Here is a 17330-nt window from a genome sequence, read left to right as displayed (position 1 = left end):
AACTTAGCCAAACAATATAGCTAATACATATACACATTCGTGTTGTTTTAGCCTAGCTAAAGTTGTGAACATTATTATGTTTTATCCTCAGTTTGCATTCAGACCTGTTGCTAGATGTATAGGCTTCCCAAGTAACACTAAATCTTCTTCCTTATATCCCAGTTTCTTTGTGAACATAAGAAAAAAAGGTATAACTTCTGGGTTGGACAGGTTTAAGGGTCCCACAGTATTTCCCCATGTTTTGTGTCCAAGTGACTTATGGAAAGGACCTTTGAAATGAGTCCAGTACTAAGCGAGACAAAACAAGCTACAATGTAAGTTATTGGGCAATTACGCACCTTCAATTTACATCCACAAAAGTGCTGTTTTTGCCACTGACTGGCTCAGATTATTGTTCTAAGTGTCTGACAACATTATGGAAGGATTTCTAAGGAGGTTGACCTTTTTGTTAAAGAGTAAATTGCCATTGACTCTATTTAAATAAACAATAATTTTAGCATGCACAGAGCCAGCATACTTCCACATGTAAATGGGTGAATTAAGAGTTTATTTCAACCAAACCAGAGTGTGTGGAAAGACTTCTGACCATGCATTCGTTTTGGCAACAGATCATTTCCACATTATAGTTTACATGGTGATCACGTGGTCAGGACAAAGGAAATTGACTTGTATGAGGTATGAGCATGGATGTATTAAATAAGTGCCAATAATTCTTTTTGTTTTGTTTTCTTTCCAATCGATAATCAGATAAATAATGATGTCTACCCACTCCGATACACTAGGTGGCAGTATGCACCTGGTTGTGATCCGCCAATAAACACACAGATGATGGAGAAGAATAGCCAATAAGCGGCGAGCTGATCACGGCTGATTATCATAGTTGTTAGCCATTGGCTGGTTCAAAAGGAAGACGATTTGAGCGCTAACGGCTTGTTCATTTGTGTTGCTCTGGGAACAGACGTTTCGGTAAGCATTTCGACAAACGTATTATTTAGTAGAACATCGGTAATTGTTTCCCTATTTTCAAAGTTTACCTTTTACTAATGCAATAGCAACATTACTGTAGCAATACTTGATGTGTTAACTACGATAAGCTGATAGTTTTACGTTAAAATGACATTAACGTGACTTTGCAGCTGAACGTTAGTTAGCTAGCTAGCTATGTGAAGAAAATACGACTCCCAAACGTCACTCAGTAGTTTAACGGTGGCTTTCATTAACACAGCAATTTACATTTGCTGTATTTCTAATTCAGGATTTTTCGTGTTTATGGTTTCCTGTTTAGGTGAGCTGTCGAATAACACATTTTGAGAATATGGACAAAAGCGACTCCGGTGATAAGTCTCATCTCTACGAATTTGATGCCCCGTCCCACGTCGTCGACCTCGTAACGTTACAACTGGAGAATGCCGAAAGTGAAGACAATTGGTTTGGTAAGTCTAGCGTTACCTACAATATCTTAATTTGACTGGTATTTAGTTCATGTTAGAGTGTTGAAAACATTGGTTCACATTCGCTTATTCAGCCTGACCGCTGAATGCTTAGCCTCAGGACAAATGGGCGATGTTGTTGTTTGTGTTGTTTTAGCTAGAATATAGTCTGTTACTCTCAAGAGCAAAGTGGTTGTGTTTCAAAAAAGAGAGAACCAGTTAACGTACAGGAAGTGAGTGACTTTGCTGCGGCTCACAGACATTGTCCTGACCCACACACAGCCTGGGGGGTCGCTGTTAGAAGAGGGCTTTTAAGATTTTGAAGAAGAATCGGTTTTAATGGCCGGAGTCAAACGCATACAGGGAATTTTGTTGCTCTCAAAGTACAACCGAAATGGACATAACGTTACAGCTAGAAAGGACAACACCGCTGAACATGTATAACAACATTTGAATACTTAGTACAGATACGTTTTGTGTGTATAATATATGAATGTATGGATAATCTTTGCAGCTCTATAGACCTTTTTCACAGCAGACATTTGGACTTGTCATAGTAGGAAAAGCACAGCTGAAACTGAATCTTAACGATGGCTCAGTTCCATCAAGTGTCCCAATGAGCTACTTCAGTGAGTCAGCATGCACAATACCAGGGCCTCTCATTATTAATGGGTTTTGAACGCACCTGCGCTTTTCCTACTATGACATGTCAACATTCTGCTGTGAAAAAGGTCTATTGTAAACCGTAAGAAAATAGTGAAATGCAAAGGAGTTACATGTACATTTGTGACATGTACAGGGTTTAAAAGTAGAAAAAAGGTAGCGCACAATCAAAACAAACGATGCCTGTAGTGCATTTCTTGAACTTACAGACAAAATAAGAGTTTACTTGCAAAAAGTTACGTGCAAAGTAACCGGTTTTGCACAGCCCTAGGTTGACCTGCTTCATGGTGTTGGTCTGAATGGGGCCTTACTGTTTAGTTTAGTTGACATTAGAGGGATGGGGGCGGCGTAATGTATCTGGATGGAAGGCCACAAGCCAAATAGTGTTTGAAGAAATCAGATTAATTACTTTTTAGCTCCACAAAATGTACCTTTTGTCATTACTGTTCAGATTTTACAGCACTTTCAAAATATGAGGAGAATAAGCATGACCGTGTCAAATTCCATGGCGGGCCACAACAAAGGGAGCATGGGCCGAACTTGGTCCTCAGGCCCCGAATTGGATGGCCTTGGATTAGAGTAGCCAATATTTAGGTTGAATTAACCATGAAATAATTAGTAAGAGTCCATTTTCTTGGTCTTTGACTGTGTTATGTGCAGAACAACAGAGCGCTGGAACAGACGGCCACCTCACAACTCCGAGGTCTAACCAATCCTTCAGGAGAAGCCATGCGTCTGACCTGCCTCGAGCCATCGTAGCCCCGCAAGTCAAGACAGACGGGGACTCTGGTTTGTCATTTATCATAGCTATTTACTAAAGATGCACTTTTTGTTTATATTTAAAAAATACTAGTTACTCGGGGAATTGGAGTATAAAATACTGTCCCTGCTGTAGTCTTTAAGGAGCTTGCTCCTTCTGCAGACAGCAACTGTAGTCAACGTGGATTCACAGCCGTTAACAATGGCTTCCAATGGGTCCCTAATGGATCATTAAGTCAATGCTGCAGGTATAAATGAAGGGTTCATTTGCAAAGACAAATTCTAAAAATTAAACACCAGTTTGATTTAGATTTCCCGACTTGCACAACAATCATGATTTTAGTTAAATAAAACATGTTTTTGCAAATGAACCCTTCAAACATGTAGGCGAGACACTTTCAGACTGACGTTTATCAGTTACCTTTTACTTTGTTAAATGTTGGCATTGGAAAGATTGCATTGGCTCCTTTTGTGTCTATACAGTACAAAGACTATTTAAAGCTGCGCGTTCTGTTATTCAGTGAATAATCCTCATAACGTGAACACACGGGGTCTTCAATATTTCAGCAGTTCCTGGGACGTCAACCTCTCGACCTTCAAACATAGTCACATCCTGGGGTGATGGGTCTCCTGCTCGGACTGGTGCACGGCGAAGGACTCAGGCCACTGCTACTCAACTTCCTGCCCAACCACGCAGGTGAAGTCCTTGTGATGGCTGCTCTTGTACACATAAATGGCTACTCTGTCAGTTCTGCTACAGTGATTTTTTTATATGGGAATGGCCTTTCTATTTTATTTCTGTGGTCTTTTCTGATGATTCTGGCACAGTAGCGTGGGTAATCTGTTGCATTACACCATATGACAGTCCACACGCAGACAAGCAAAGTGTGCCCTCTTGTGTCAGTCCCATACACTCACTTATACTGTCTGTTCTGTGTGCATACATGGATATTCCTGTTTTGTACTGCCTTTGGAATTGAGATTACTATTTATAATTTACCTATCAAGTACAGTTAACCAGCTATGGGGAATATTTTTCAGCCTGTAAAGACGGTTGTATGTCTGTGCCGCCGAGTTGTCTTGGTGTCGAGGCTGGAAGACTGTTTCACAGGAAAAAACGAAAGATTTCAACTGTAGGAGGGTCTAACAAAAGGTTCTATATAGTTGTGTATCATGAGATGTGCAGAATCAAGTGCTTGAAGAATAGTGTATAAATGTTTCTCGTTAATTTATTTTAGGGGGGATGGGTCTCCTGCTCGGACTGGTGCACGGCGAAAGGCCACTCGGACCACTACTACTCAACTGCCTGCCCAACCACGCAGGTAAAGTCCTTGTGATGGCTGCTGTTGTACACATACAAAATGGCTAACTGTTGAAGGAACAGTTTGTATGCCTTTTTGAAATGTGATGGATGGTAGTGTTCTGATGTGATGGGGAATGTTATTCCAAATGTATGAAAAGGATTTCTGACAGTGTTTTTTTTTTTTTTTGATGGGGGGGGCTGGAATGATTGTCTGTCTGAGGCGTACTGGTCTCATATTGTGTGCAGCAAGTTTTGGAGAAGTGCTATTTTGAATCTGAAAATAAAATGTAATAGCATGGCTGTTTATGTAGTTCTGGTAAGTCAGTGTTTGAGCGTGTGATTGCAATGGTGAAACCACTTTGGAAGATTACTGTGGATCTTGAGAGCTCAATTGTATAGTTGTGCTATTGGTTCAGTAATTTCCTTAGTGGTTAGAGACCGATTGGAAGACAGTAGGACATTGTTGAAAACACAATTGCATGTAGGGAGGTTTCAGAAAAGGAAAGATGTGATCCAATCTTATTATACACAAAGTTTCTGATTCAGCTTTTTTTGTTAGATTAGAAATGTGTTCCTGTTGTAAGGTGTGAATCAAGTAGCACACCAAGATATTTCGTCTTTGGGACGACAAGGTCTTGGTTTGCTAAGGTGAAACGGTGCCTATGGCTCAGAGTTGTCTTGGTTTCGAGGCTGGAAGACTGTTTCACAGATAAGGAAAAAAACAAAGATTTAAACTATAGGGAGGGTCTAACAAAAAGGGCTATAGAGTTGTGTATTATGAGATGTGCTTGAAAATTTGTGTGTGTAAAAATGTTTCATTCATTTTAGGGTTTCAAAGCGTAAAGAGATGACCGGCGGGCCAGCCTCCCCACCGCCAAAGAAACCCAAACCGTAAGTGTTGTAATAGTCATTATTTATACAGCGAACGTTGTCTGCCTGGATTTTGGAGAAGTATTACCATACTTGCGACGGCTTTATCAGCATTAGCGCTGACTCACTGTGACCTGAACAAGCTGCAGGAGTGGCATCGCAGCGCTCCGTTTCCACCGTAGCTCAGGCACTCCGTCAAACATGCAGAGGGGACAGAAGCTCACCCTTGGGTGCTTTCAATCACCAACATTTGGCACGGATTGATTTAACTTGAATCGGTCGGTTCCATAAAACCCACTGAATAGAGACTATAAGTCCAGAATCAACAGTTTGTTTTTACAGAACGCTCGCACATGAGAGGCCCTGTCAAAGTTGTCACTTTATTACCTTTTTTGAAGTTTTCAACTGTGGTTGTTTCTTCCAGAACTCCTCCTACTGCCCGAAAATCCAGTAGTGTCCTCCGCAGCAAGAGGCACTCCAATGCCAGGAATGCGCCCAAGACCCAGCCGGCGGCAGCAGCTTCCTCTACTTCAAACGCAGAGTGAGTCTTCTAACGGGACAACCAGTGTGTCTCAGCCGCCTCCTGGACCCTCCGGTCTTGTGATTACATAATCGAAAACCCTGAAGGGACTGGGAGATCTGCTAATGGCTGCAGGCACCTCTCCAAAACACATTTCTTGCTCACTGTTTGTCCATCCCAGTCAAAATGAATATCCCGATTTATACGACCCATAATCTGCCGTTAATAATGCAACGGCAAGATGGATATTGCTTAGCGAGCTCCTATTGAAGCGGCACTTGACGCGCTGCAGCGGCTGCGTTTTCCACTTAAGCGTGATATATGGTTCTCCGTAGCCTACATAAGTGGCCTGAAGTTTATACTTGTGCGTCGATCTCTTAAAGAGAATAGCAGGGCCAGCATGTGTGTGTTTTGTGTAGAGCAAGTGAGAGTGACATTGATTATCTTCAGAGTGAGTAGTAACTCTACAGTCATAGTGAGAAACAAAGTGTCTCCCCTGTTCTTTCTGACCACGGTGGGAAATCTGTAGCAGGAGAAGTTAACCCTCTCCTTGATTTCACATTTATGGTGAAGGAGATCCTGGACGTGGGTCGCCACGACGTGTACTTTATTTTTTTTTTTTTGAGAGGTGCACGTCGGGCTACGGCGTAGGGTGCGTGCCTCTACGTACGTAGCCATGGCGGAGATTAATGCAGAAGCATGAATCACGCTTAAGGGTCAGGTTATGCCAGAAAGAACGTGTTACGACTTGTGATCCGTCCACATTAGACCAAGTGTTAATGGCTGTTCTAAATGCTTTGAACGTGATTTCTCCACTTTTTTTAATGAGTGAGATGGAAAAGCAGGTTAAAGCTGTATTTTTACTAATGATTAATGTGTTTTTTTTTTTGTTTAAACAGGTCAAATAGCTCAGAAGAACAGGAGCTGGAGCGCATCAGGATCCTCCAGAGTGAAGTAGCTCTGCATCGCAGGAAGAACGAGGCCAGCTACAAAGCTGCTCTGGCTGGCAGTGAGTCAACTTTACTGACTTAATGTGGGGCTGCAACCAGACAACAACCTTTTGTAACTGTGCTGGCTAACGGCTGTTTGTTACCATTTCATACCAAAGATTTGAAAGTTATGCTTCGTGTTGACTTTACAACTTTTCAGTTCCACCACCAAAGAAGATGGTGTTGTCTGCGACTGTGCCTAAAGAATTCCACTTCAACGCAAACACCCGCGCTAAGGCGGCTGCTTCATCCAGTGCAGCCCACAAGGAAGTGGACTTTATCAGTCAGCTCCGCAAACCCTCCTCCCAAGTAAGCACTTCATTATGGTGACTCCTTTTTCTTTCTTTTAAAGTTATAGTGCAACCTGAATGGCCCAGCAGTCCAACCCAGAGCACTAATGGTTCACGTAAGACCTGTTAAATGTCAGTGGATCCTCTAAACCAGGGGTCTCAAACTCAGTTTCACGAAGGGCCACACTGGAAATGACATGCTTACTGACATGCCTTTATTTAACAAAGTCAATTAACTTTGTTACTGCATGTCTCATAGCTTTCTCCTATACAGTTTGGTCAACATAAAACCCTAAAAGTCAGCAACCTTTCTTAGCCATCGTAGAATTTAGCAAGTCATGAAAAACAAACCTCTTTAAAAGCAGCTGACTCACCACAACCTGTTTCACAGCCTAAATATTAAACTCTCTGCTTCTGATTGAGTCTCAAAGTCAGCAAATCTGTCAGGTTCTGCACAGCAATGTTGCATAATTACAGTATGGAAAACAGTTTCTTTTTTTTCTTTTTTTTGGTGTGGTGCACAACTAGTCGGGCCAGAATTTGGATGCAGCTGGATGAATGCAGCTTCCCCTAAACGTCTTCAGCAAAACCCAAATGCTTGTTAGATGGAAACTACTAGGTTATAAAAACTTTGGCTTCGGCACACATTCATAAGAGTAAAATCTTATTGAGGAAAAACGGGGGTTACCAGGGCTTTTTAGGGCACTCATTAGCATATTAGTGTCACGTCATAACCACAACTCTGTTTGCCCGTACATATGAAACTCCAGAGACAAACGTCAGTGCTAGCCCGCCAGGTAAAGTGGAAGGCCTGGCTCCGCTGCCGCTTCGTCTTCCGACCAGCCTCGTCCAAGGACCGGCGTCGATTACGGTCCCTGCTCCGGTGTCGGTTCACTTGTAGACATTAAATACGCGGACAAAACGTCGACGCAACTTGATTGGGCGGGGAAAGATGATACGTTACAGCATTCTGGTTTCTCCCCAACTTTCCTAAACCTTTGCTTTGTGAACACTGAAGCAGGTAAGCCACACCCACCTCAGCCAATAGGAAAAGACTATCACAACAAGTGCCGTCAATGCTATCTGTTGTAGCGAGGTTAGGCGGTGGGCTTAAGCCGTATAATGGCAGGGAAAACCCTGAAAAATATCCACTACCTTATGTTTGAAAAGGCCGTTTTTAAAACTTTAATCTGCCGTTTAGTTGTAATTATCAACGATCAGCTGAGAGAGAAGTAATTCAAGACAACCAAATGTACATATGGACAACTTCACTCACAAGAAACCTACACTTCATTTTTACAGTTGCACCCCTTGTTTTCTTTTTAGGCCAAGGCTTTGAGAGGTGCCACAGTGCCCAAACCCTTCAACCTGTCGACGGGCAACAAGAGGGAGGCGGACGAGCCGGCTGCCTACGTGCCCATGGCTCAGCAGATAGAGCGCTACCATAAACGAACCCCCGACCGCTACCATCTGCGCAGCCGCAATACTCGAGATGGAGGTGTGCAGGATGTTGACATTTTGTTTTTTGAAAGTTGTTTTTTTTTGGCGCTGTGGGGGTTTGAATACAACTAGAGATGGCCCGATACCATTTTTTGCTTTCCGATACCTGAACTTGCGTATCGGCCGATACCGAGTACCGATCTGATACCAGTGTGTCATATTTCATTATGTTGTAACAGCTGTATACTACTATCCCTGTATGGGTGATATGATGTAGAACAGCTGTATACTACTATCCCTGTATGGGTGATATGATGTATAACAGCTGTATACTACTATCCCTGTATGGATGATATGATGTGTAACAGCTGTATACTACTATCCCTGTATGGATGTGATATTATTTCTATCTTTGTCAGTCTGGCTCAGGTTAAACTCTTTCTGAAACATGAACGCCCCAGAACTTTGTTCTGCAGTTTGACAGTCAGTTATAACGGAAAAAGAACAAACTACTTTAACGTAGATTGTCTTTAGGGCTTTATTACGTGGTATCGGATCGGTGCATAAACTCAAGTACTTCCTGATACGATACCAGCGTTTTAGGCAGTATCGGAGCCGATACCGGGAACATCTCTAAATACAACACACGGGTTCTGTGTATTCTCAGGGCCGTCTGCAGTGAAGGGTGATAAGCTGAAGCTTACGCAGCCTCACACGCCACACCTGATGACCCGCCAGAGGAGCCGGCCGACCAACGTTAAGAGCAGCGCTGAACTGGAGGAGGAAGAAGTGGAAAGACTTCACAAGTAAGAACCTTTTTACTGTAGTGTTTAACCCTTGTTGTCGTCCCATCGACCATGCAACTTTTTACGGTCTATGGTTTCAATCGCAGGTTTAAGTTCAATGCCCTGGAGTTGAACAAGAAGATTTTGGAGGGCGCCGAGTGCCTGAAGAGGCCAGCAGTGAAGGAACCCACCGTGCCTGAAGGTTTCGAGCTGCAGATTGATAAAAGGATCCACGAGAGACAGGCGACCAAGAAGCCTCAGGAAGGCGAAGAGAAGCCGCATACCTTTAAAGCCCAGAGTCTGCCCATAAAGATCCTGGAAGGAGTAGTGGTGAGTTTAAATCATGTGACGCTGTTAAAGGGCATTTCCATGTGAATGTAGCGTACAGTAAAGGGTGTAAATCACAAGTTTTATCGTGACACAATATGAGATTGGTTCTTTTGGCTGATATCAGTTTGCCACGATACGATTTCAATTCAGTGGCCTGCGTTATGAGACGACATCATGCCCATTCAACACAATCAGTTACATTTATATCAACTCAGAAAAAGCATGATTTGGCAATTTATTACTGAGCTCTTCCAGACATTTAAATGTGTAAACTTTTTTTATTTTCAACATGCAGACACTACAGATCAATATACACACAAGCAACAAAAGATGTGATGTGTAGATGCAAAAAAAAACCTCAGAGGGGCTTAATCTGGGCTCTCTCCAATTAGGGTTGCACGATATTGATATTAAAAAAAGTTTTCTTACAACACAAGGTTTATTTCATATATTGGACTGGTCCAACATGAATAAATAAGGACCATGTCTACAGAACAGGACGTGTGTTACTGGTTGGACATTAAAATATATAAATAAAGAGAACAGGACACAACTTCTTTTCTTTTTCGTTCTCTATTGCTTCCCTCAGTGTCTCTCTGAAATATGCACACACGTGGTACGCTCCATATGGTTTGTCACGTAGTGGACCCGTGCACTAACGTGCAAGTAGCACAGTAACTGGCCAATGAAACATGATTATAGCGTTTTGAGCGAGCTCTAAGTCAAACACAACTAAGCCGCACCGCCAACGGACGGAACGCCGCGCTCCACAAAACATTGCATACTTATTGCGACACTTTCGATATATTACGATATTGAGTCGCTATATCTTGCACCCCTATCTCCAATACATCCAATACTCAGAGAACTGAACTAAAATTACACGCAATATCAAATCAGAATAAATGGGAACGGTAAAATATTAGGCGTTACATGGGTTGTTTACAAAGACGTCCCATAGGCATAACATGACAGACAAACCTTAACTGCTTTCTTACATTGTTCAAGTGTTGGCTTTGAAAAGTCTGATGGTAAAGCTTCCATATCACTGAACCTCTGTAGGTTAAACCAAACTGTAGTTGAGATCTTCAACAGATGGGGGGGGGGGGCTGAGTTTGTAATTATTTTGAGTGGCATAATGGTGAAGTTGGTAACAACAGTAGCTGGTAACTCTTAATAAATATAAAGGTGCATCTTTAAGATGTGTATCGATATTTTCACTTTGAATGGATGAAATTGGATTATTGAATTGATCTGACTCTACGTACCGTTAACACCGCTAGTAAACCAAGGATTTCCTTCTCCAAACAGGGATTGCCGGAGAAGAAAGTTGTGAACCCCACTGTGCCAGAGTCTCCGGCGTTCCTCCTGAAGAAGAGGGTTCGTAAGAACGTTGAGGAGGTAAGAGCACATCAGTTTGTCTTTTAACACAAAGCTGCTCAGCTATTCTCTCTTTCCCCCCCCTCACTCCCTTCACGGACACATTCAGTGCGTTTACATGCACAGCAGTAACGGGGTATGGTGAATAACTGCCAGTTCTCCCCGTATACGTGAGCGGGGAAGACGACGGAGTAACTCTACCCCCGGTACGGTAGGCAGCGCTCTGTTAACATTGCACCCATCAGCCTCTCAATCAGTAAAATTGAACAACTTAATGTTTCATTAACGCATTCTCGTGTTCACCCCTACGACTGACATCTCGTTTGGCTCATATCAGTAACACGATATATAATAGAGATGGACCGCACTATAATACCCCGTTACTGAAGGACTTCTCTACCTCTATAACAGCGTTATTAGAGGTACAGTGTTTACGTGGCGTTTGAGAAATTGGGTATTGCCTTAACCCGAATATATATATATATTTTTTTTTAAACTGCTATTAAACACACTGACTTTTCTTCGCCTTGAGGTAACCAACCCCTCCTCTTTTGGGCAGGTAAAGCAGCCCTCGCCCATCAAGGCCCCCCCAGTGCCTTATTTCGGGCTCCCCTTCCAGCCCCAGCTGCAGGAGAACCACCACGTGGAAGTCTGTCCGTTCTCCTTTGAGGAGCGAGATCGAGAGAGGAGGGCTCTGAAGGAGAAGAGGCTGGAGGAGCAGAGAAACGAAGAGGTGGGAGTCTAACAGAACCAGTAACCCACACAGCAGGGGTCTTCAACCTTGATTAAGCCAAGGACCCCTTAACTGAGAGAGACTGAGCAGGGCCCCCCTACTACATGTTGTATGAAATTAAGTTGGGCCTACAGTAACATGCAGGGCGGCCTAAAGCCTTCGTACATAGAATAGTAAGGTTTTAAAATAGCCTTATAACTGGAATGATTTCATTTTAAAACTATCTGTGGATGGCTGTTAGTGACAACCTACAGGCGTCAGTGTGGATTTATATTTGCTAATATGTTGGATTCATGTTGAGACTTGAAGAAAAACGTATTACTTTAATTTACTTTAACCCTGCATTGACTCTTTTTGGCAGTACTGGAAGAAGTACTCGGCTTTGATTTAAGTAAAACTTAAAAAAACAAAACCTAACTGCATTCAAATGTTCACTTGAACTATGTTTACTATAAAATGAAATCCCCTTTTCTCTTGTTTGTCTTTTCCAGGTTCCACACTTCAAGGCCCAGCCCCTGCCGCACTTCGACACGGTCGTCCTCCCAGAGAAGAAGAAGGTGGAGGCCACCAAGCCCGAGCCCTTCAGACTGCTGCTGGATGAGCGGGGGGCTGTGAAGAGCAGTCGCTGGGAACAGATGGTACGATCCACGCACTCTGCCCCCGCACGCAGAATCTCAATCAACGTTATCTCGTCTAAACTCAAACATGACCGCTGTGCTTTATTTATTTGCAGGTTAAAGAAGAGCAGAAGCGGGAGGAAGGGGCGGTATTTAAAGCCAGACCCAACACAGTCACTCATAAAGATCCTTTCCAGCCCAAAAAGGAGGCCCGGGCTCCAGTGGGTAAGCTGTGAGCTGCACTGCCAATCACTGACCCCGACCTGCGGAGTCAGACACACTGACGTGCTTTTCACATTGTACATCTGAAGTCCTGCAGGAGAGGACTAAAGAAACTAGGGCAAGAGCAAAAAGTATAGGTAGTACATACAATAAACAATAATCATGAGCATGGTTATGCAAATCAAAGTGGCGTATATACAAATCATATAGGTTCACATCTCTCTCTGGCAATGTAAACAGACCACCTTTCCCCTTTCTCTCCCAGCTTTTTGGCGCCGTATAGAATAAGTCATCTGTTTGAGTAGGTGTAGTTCTGATATACGTTTAACACTGTTAATCAAAAACGCGCACAACTGACTGGCTGACAGCTCAGACACACAGTAGTTCCAGTAAATAGTTCATCCCACCCTCTGTAATGGCACAAAGCGTTATATACCATCTCATGACCCTGTTCAAACCTGAAGACGGCGTCGGCGTTAACGGTGTGTTCCTGTTGCACTGAGGAATACGGCTGAGTACCAAAATGTTTTTAGGCACCAGGGGAATTGCCTCCACAGTATTGAAAAATGCCTCGTCGTTTAATACACAAGGAGTAAGTCTCATTGGGGTCAGGAGCCAATAAACACGCAGCATGCTTCTACCAAGATCTAATAATGCTGCTGATTGGCCGTCTACCGTTACACGGTGTAGAATTTCCAGAAACGCCACGTTATGAGACTGAAGGGAAAGCTTAGACAACATCAACAAGGTTCAGCTAAACCGACCGCCTCCAGCCGGAGTTTAAATCCTCCTTCAGGAGGCGGGAACTCAGAGTTGGGACGACGCTGCACAATAACACATCCTGCTAAACGGTCTCCTCAGCCGAGTGCTCATTAAAGGCTCATGTGGAAGTCATCAAGGTCTCCCGAACCTTCTTCACGTATGTATGTGATTGACTTGTGCTGCTCCTTAACAGACGTACAGTGGGGCAAAAAAGTATTTAGTCAGCCACCAATTGTGCAAGTTCTCCCACTTAAAAAGATGAGAGGCCGGTAATTTTCATCATAGGTACACTTTAACTGAGAGACAAAATGAGGAAAAAAATCCAGAAAATCACATTGTAGGATTTTTAATGAATTTATTTGCAAATTATGGTGGAAAATAAGTATTTGGTCATAACAAAAGTTCATCTCAATACTTTGTTATATACCCTTTGTTGGTAATGACAGAGGTCAAATGTTTTCTGTAAGTCTTAAGGTTTTCACACACTGTTGCTGGTATTTTGGCCCATTCCTCCATGCAGATCTCCTCTAGAGCAGTGATGTTTTGGGGCTGTCGCTGGGCAACACGGACTTTCAACTCCCTCCAAAGCTTTTCTATGGGGTTGAGATCTGGAGACTGGCTAGGCCACTCCAGGACCTTGAAATGCTTCTTACGAAGCCACTCCTTCGTTGCCCGGGCGGTGTGTTTGGGATCATTGTCACGCTGAAAGACCCAGCCACGTTTCATCTTCAATGCCCTTGCTGATGGAAGGAGGTTTTCACTCAAAATCTCATGATACATGGCCCCATTCATTCTCTCCTTTACGCGGATCAGTCGTCCTGGTCCCTTTGCAGAAAAACAGCCCCAAAGCGTGATGTTTCCACCCCCATGCTTCACAGTAGATATGGTGTTTTTTGGATGCAACTCAGCATTCTTTCCCCTCCAAACACGACAATTTGAGTTTTTACCAAAATTCTATTTTGGTTTCATCTGACCATATGACATTCTCCCCAATCCTCTTCTGGATCATCCAAATGCTCTCTAGCAAACTCCAGACGGGCCTGGACATGTACTGGCTTAAGCAGGGGGACACGTCTGGCACTGCAGGATTTGAGTCCCTGGCGGCGTAGTGTTACTGATGGTAGCCTTTGTTACTTTGGTCCCAGCTCTCTGCAGGTCATTCACTAGGTCCCCCCGTGAGGTTCTGGGATTTTTGCTCACTGTTCTTGTGATCATTTTGACCCCACGGGGTGAGATCTTGCGTGGAGCCCCAGATCGAGGGAGATGAGTGGTCTTGTATGTCTTCCATTTTCTTATTTCTCCCACAGTTGATTTCTTCACACCAAGCTGCTTACCTATTATCAGTCTTCCCAGCCTGGTGCAGGTCTACAATTTTGTTTCTGGTGTCCTTTGACAGCTCTTTGGTCTTGGCCATAGTGGAGTTTGGAGTGTGACTGTTTGAGGTTGTGGACAGGTGTCTTTTTATACCGATAACAAGTTAAAACAGGTGCCATTAATACAGGTAACGAGTGGAGGACAGAGGAGCCTCTTAAAGAAGAAGTTACAGGTCTGTGAGAGCCAGAAATCTTGCTTGTTTGTGGGTGACCAAATACTTATTTCCCTGAGGAATGTGCAAATAAATTCATTAAAAATCGTACAATGGTTTTTTTTTTGTTTTTTTTTCTTCCTTCTGGATTTTTTGTGTACCTATGATTACAGGCCTCCACTTTTTTAAGTGGGAGAACTTGCACAATTGGTGGCTGACTAAATACTTTTTTGCCCCACTGTAGAGGCAGGCAGGAAAAACTCTATGTTTTTTGGAAAGGCTCGACTACAGTGTGTCACAGATGTTAGAGCTTTTTAAAAAAAAAAAAAAAAAATTGTACTGTAAAGTTGTTAAAATGGCTTTTTATAAGAGGAGTATTGGAACAAAGTGGTTCAGGAACCGATATGGAAGTGTCTGTATCAAAGGTTTTTGACCGCTACGCAGCTCCTACTAAAGACTGACTTGTTCCTCAGCTGTGGAGGCCTTTGAGCTGTCGACGGAGCGGCGGGCGCACGAGCGGCAGGAGTTTGAGCGGCTGGCCAATGAGAAGGAGGCATTCAGGATGCGCATGGAGGAGCAGCAGAGACAAGAGGAGGAGCAGAGGCAGAAAGAGGAGGTCGCCAGGCTGCGGCAAGAACAGGTGACTGCACGTTATTTAGAAGATTACCGGAATGAGAGGGGGAAACGCCAGAGCAGGGGGAATGAGAGGGGGGGGGGGGAAAAGCCAGAGCAGGGGAATGAGAGGGGGGGGGGAAACGCCAGCAGCAGGGGGAATGAGAGGGGGGGAGAAACACCAGAGCAGGGGGGTAATGAGAGGGGGGAAACGCCAGAGCAGGGGGGTAATGAGAGGGGGAAACGCCAGAGCAGGGGGAATGAGAGGGGGGGGAAACGCCAGAGCAGGGGGAATGAGAGGGGGGGGGGAAACGCCAGAGCAGGGGGTAATGAGAGGGGGGGAAACGCCAGCGCAGGGGGTAATGAGAGGGGGGGAAAACACCAGAGCAGGGGGAATGAGAGGGGGGGGGGAAACGCCGGAGCAGGGGGAATGAGAGGGGGGGAAACGTAGCAAGATGTTTTTAAACCAAAACCTAGCGATGTAAATGTAGTCTGAGAATAGTGTTTCTCTGTAAAATGTCGAGACTTTGTGGACACTGCTGCTCGGTGGTCTGGGTCAGGCTGCGGTCCGGCGGTGGTCTGGGTCAGGCTGCGGTCCGGCGGTGGTCTGGGTCAGGCTGCGGTCCGGCGGTGGTCTGGGTCAGGCGGTGGTCAGGCGGTGGTCTGGGTCAGGCGGTGGGCTGACGCAGGTTCTCTTTATCTCCGCAGGTTCACACTGCTCAACCCATCCGTCACTACAAACCTGTAGCTGTGAAGAAGAGTGAAGTTCCTCTAACAGTCCCACAGTCTCCTAACTTTTCTGACCGTTTCCGCTTGTGATCAGCGATCAGAAACCTGCTTCTTTTACCACTTTGTTTTAAATGTTTTTTTTCATCTTTCTAAAATGACTTTTTACATCTTTTAGATTGTTCGTCTGTAGAATACTGGATGTAAAGTTGTTAATGTGTATCTGATGACTAAAGCTCTGTTCTGTCCCATGTTGAGCTTTGGATCGTAACCTCGTGCTGTACAGTATATTCTCTCCTGCTCTTCTTTCTATCTTTATGACCAAAGTGCTTTACATTTGGTCTGTGTGCACACTTTGAACCAGTTAACTCGCAAAGCCACCCCATATTCTCTCTTTAACCAGTTTTTTTACTCAATAAATTGTTACAAAATATTCCCAATGATTATGGACGTTTATTATTTCAAAGTCTGACAGAAGTTAAAAGGAAAACTCAGCATTGTGTGGCGTAAATCCTTAGTACTAGTTCATTTAGAAACTTTGAAACGGTTAATGGATTTGTGTATTTCTTGTTTGGGAATATGCAGAGAAGGGATTTCATTTCCAGGTTCAGTTTGCAAGATACTTTTTCAAACTATGCATCATTTTTAAAACCTGAAAATGTTAAATGGGCCTTAAAGCAACACTACGAATATTACATGTTACGGCAGTTTCCTGACACTAAAGTCAATCATTTTTAGTGTGTAGATGTACCTGTATAGGCATGGCAGCTTTTGTTTTAGCACATTTCAGCAACGAGGGATGTTGGGGATATCTGTAGGATCCTTTCCATCATGCTGTCAGACACTGAGAATAATCTGAGCCTGTCAGAGGTAAAACCTCACTTAGGTGGGTGTAAATTGAAGTTGTGCAATTCCCCGATATCTTGTATTGTAGCTTGTTTTAAAGGTTGTTGTACCCACCAGTCTTTTTAAAAAGCGGTCCGTCCCCTTCCTTTCGGTGTTGGCGTCCTAACCTCCGGTGGATTTGTGAGGCCAATAGTTAACTGCTCCTCAGATCTCTGCAGGGTAAATCCAGACAGCTAGCTAGACTATCTGTCCAATCTGAGTTTTCTGTTGCACGACTAAAACTACTTCTGAACGTACACACACAAGTGCGCCATGCAGCATTTAGCGCCGCCCAGGGCGATTGTGATTGGTTTAAAGAAATGCTAATAAACCAGAACATTTGTTTTTTTTTCCTCCCAACCAAGAATGCTGTGTGGACTAGCCAGACCTTCCTCCACAGTGCTGTGGAGGAAGGTCTGGCAATGTGAGATTACACAAACACACAAACATGGGAAAATAGGGTCCAGGTTGAGGGGGGGGGGAGCGAAG

General features: G+C 43.9%; 1 protein-coding gene across 1 annotated transcript; it reads left to right on the top strand.

Moving 5' to 3' along the window:
* The first annotated feature begins 864 nt into the window (after nt 1-864).
* tpx2 (TPX2 microtubule nucleation factor) lies at nt 865-16391 on the top strand. The gene is made up of 18 exons (XM_078254181.1): nt 865-966; nt 1286-1433; nt 2754-2882; nt 3420-3549; nt 4091-4174; nt 4984-5046; nt 5450-5566; nt 6445-6554; nt 6695-6843; nt 8151-8322; nt 8932-9070; nt 9157-9379; nt 10691-10780; nt 11319-11492; nt 11984-12130; nt 12226-12334; nt 15092-15258; nt 15939-16391. Exons 2-18 carry the CDS (start codon nt 1316-1318, stop codon nt 16047-16049), a joined length of 2232 nt encoding a protein of 743 aa, XP_078110307.1. The 5' UTR covers nt 865-966; nt 1286-1315; the 3' UTR covers nt 16050-16391.
* The last annotated feature ends 939 nt before the right edge of the window (nt 16392-17330 follow it).

The sequence above is a fragment of the Sander vitreus genome, chromosome 7 (assembly GCF_031162955.1).
Source record: "Sander vitreus isolate 19-12246 chromosome 7, sanVit1, whole genome shotgun sequence".
Classification (NCBI taxonomy): domain Eukaryota; kingdom Metazoa; phylum Chordata; class Actinopteri; order Perciformes; family Percidae; genus Sander; species Sander vitreus.
The sequence above is the reverse complement of the archived record's forward strand: the minus strand, read 5'-3'. Positions and strand labels throughout refer to the sequence as shown.

Coding starts and splice junctions, on each gene's coding strand:
- tpx2 (XM_078254181.1), top strand. CDS start 1,316: ATGGACAAAAGCGACTCCGGTGATAAGTCTCATCTCTACGAATTTGAT. Junction 5,567..6,444: donor TCCTCTACTTCAAACGCAGA/GTGAGTCTTCTA, acceptor TTGTTTAAACAG/GTCAAATAGCTCAGAAGAAC. Junction 11,493..11,983: donor AGGAGCAGAGAAACGAAGAG/GTGGGAGTCTAA, acceptor TGTCTTTTCCAG/GTTCCACACTTCAAGGCCCA.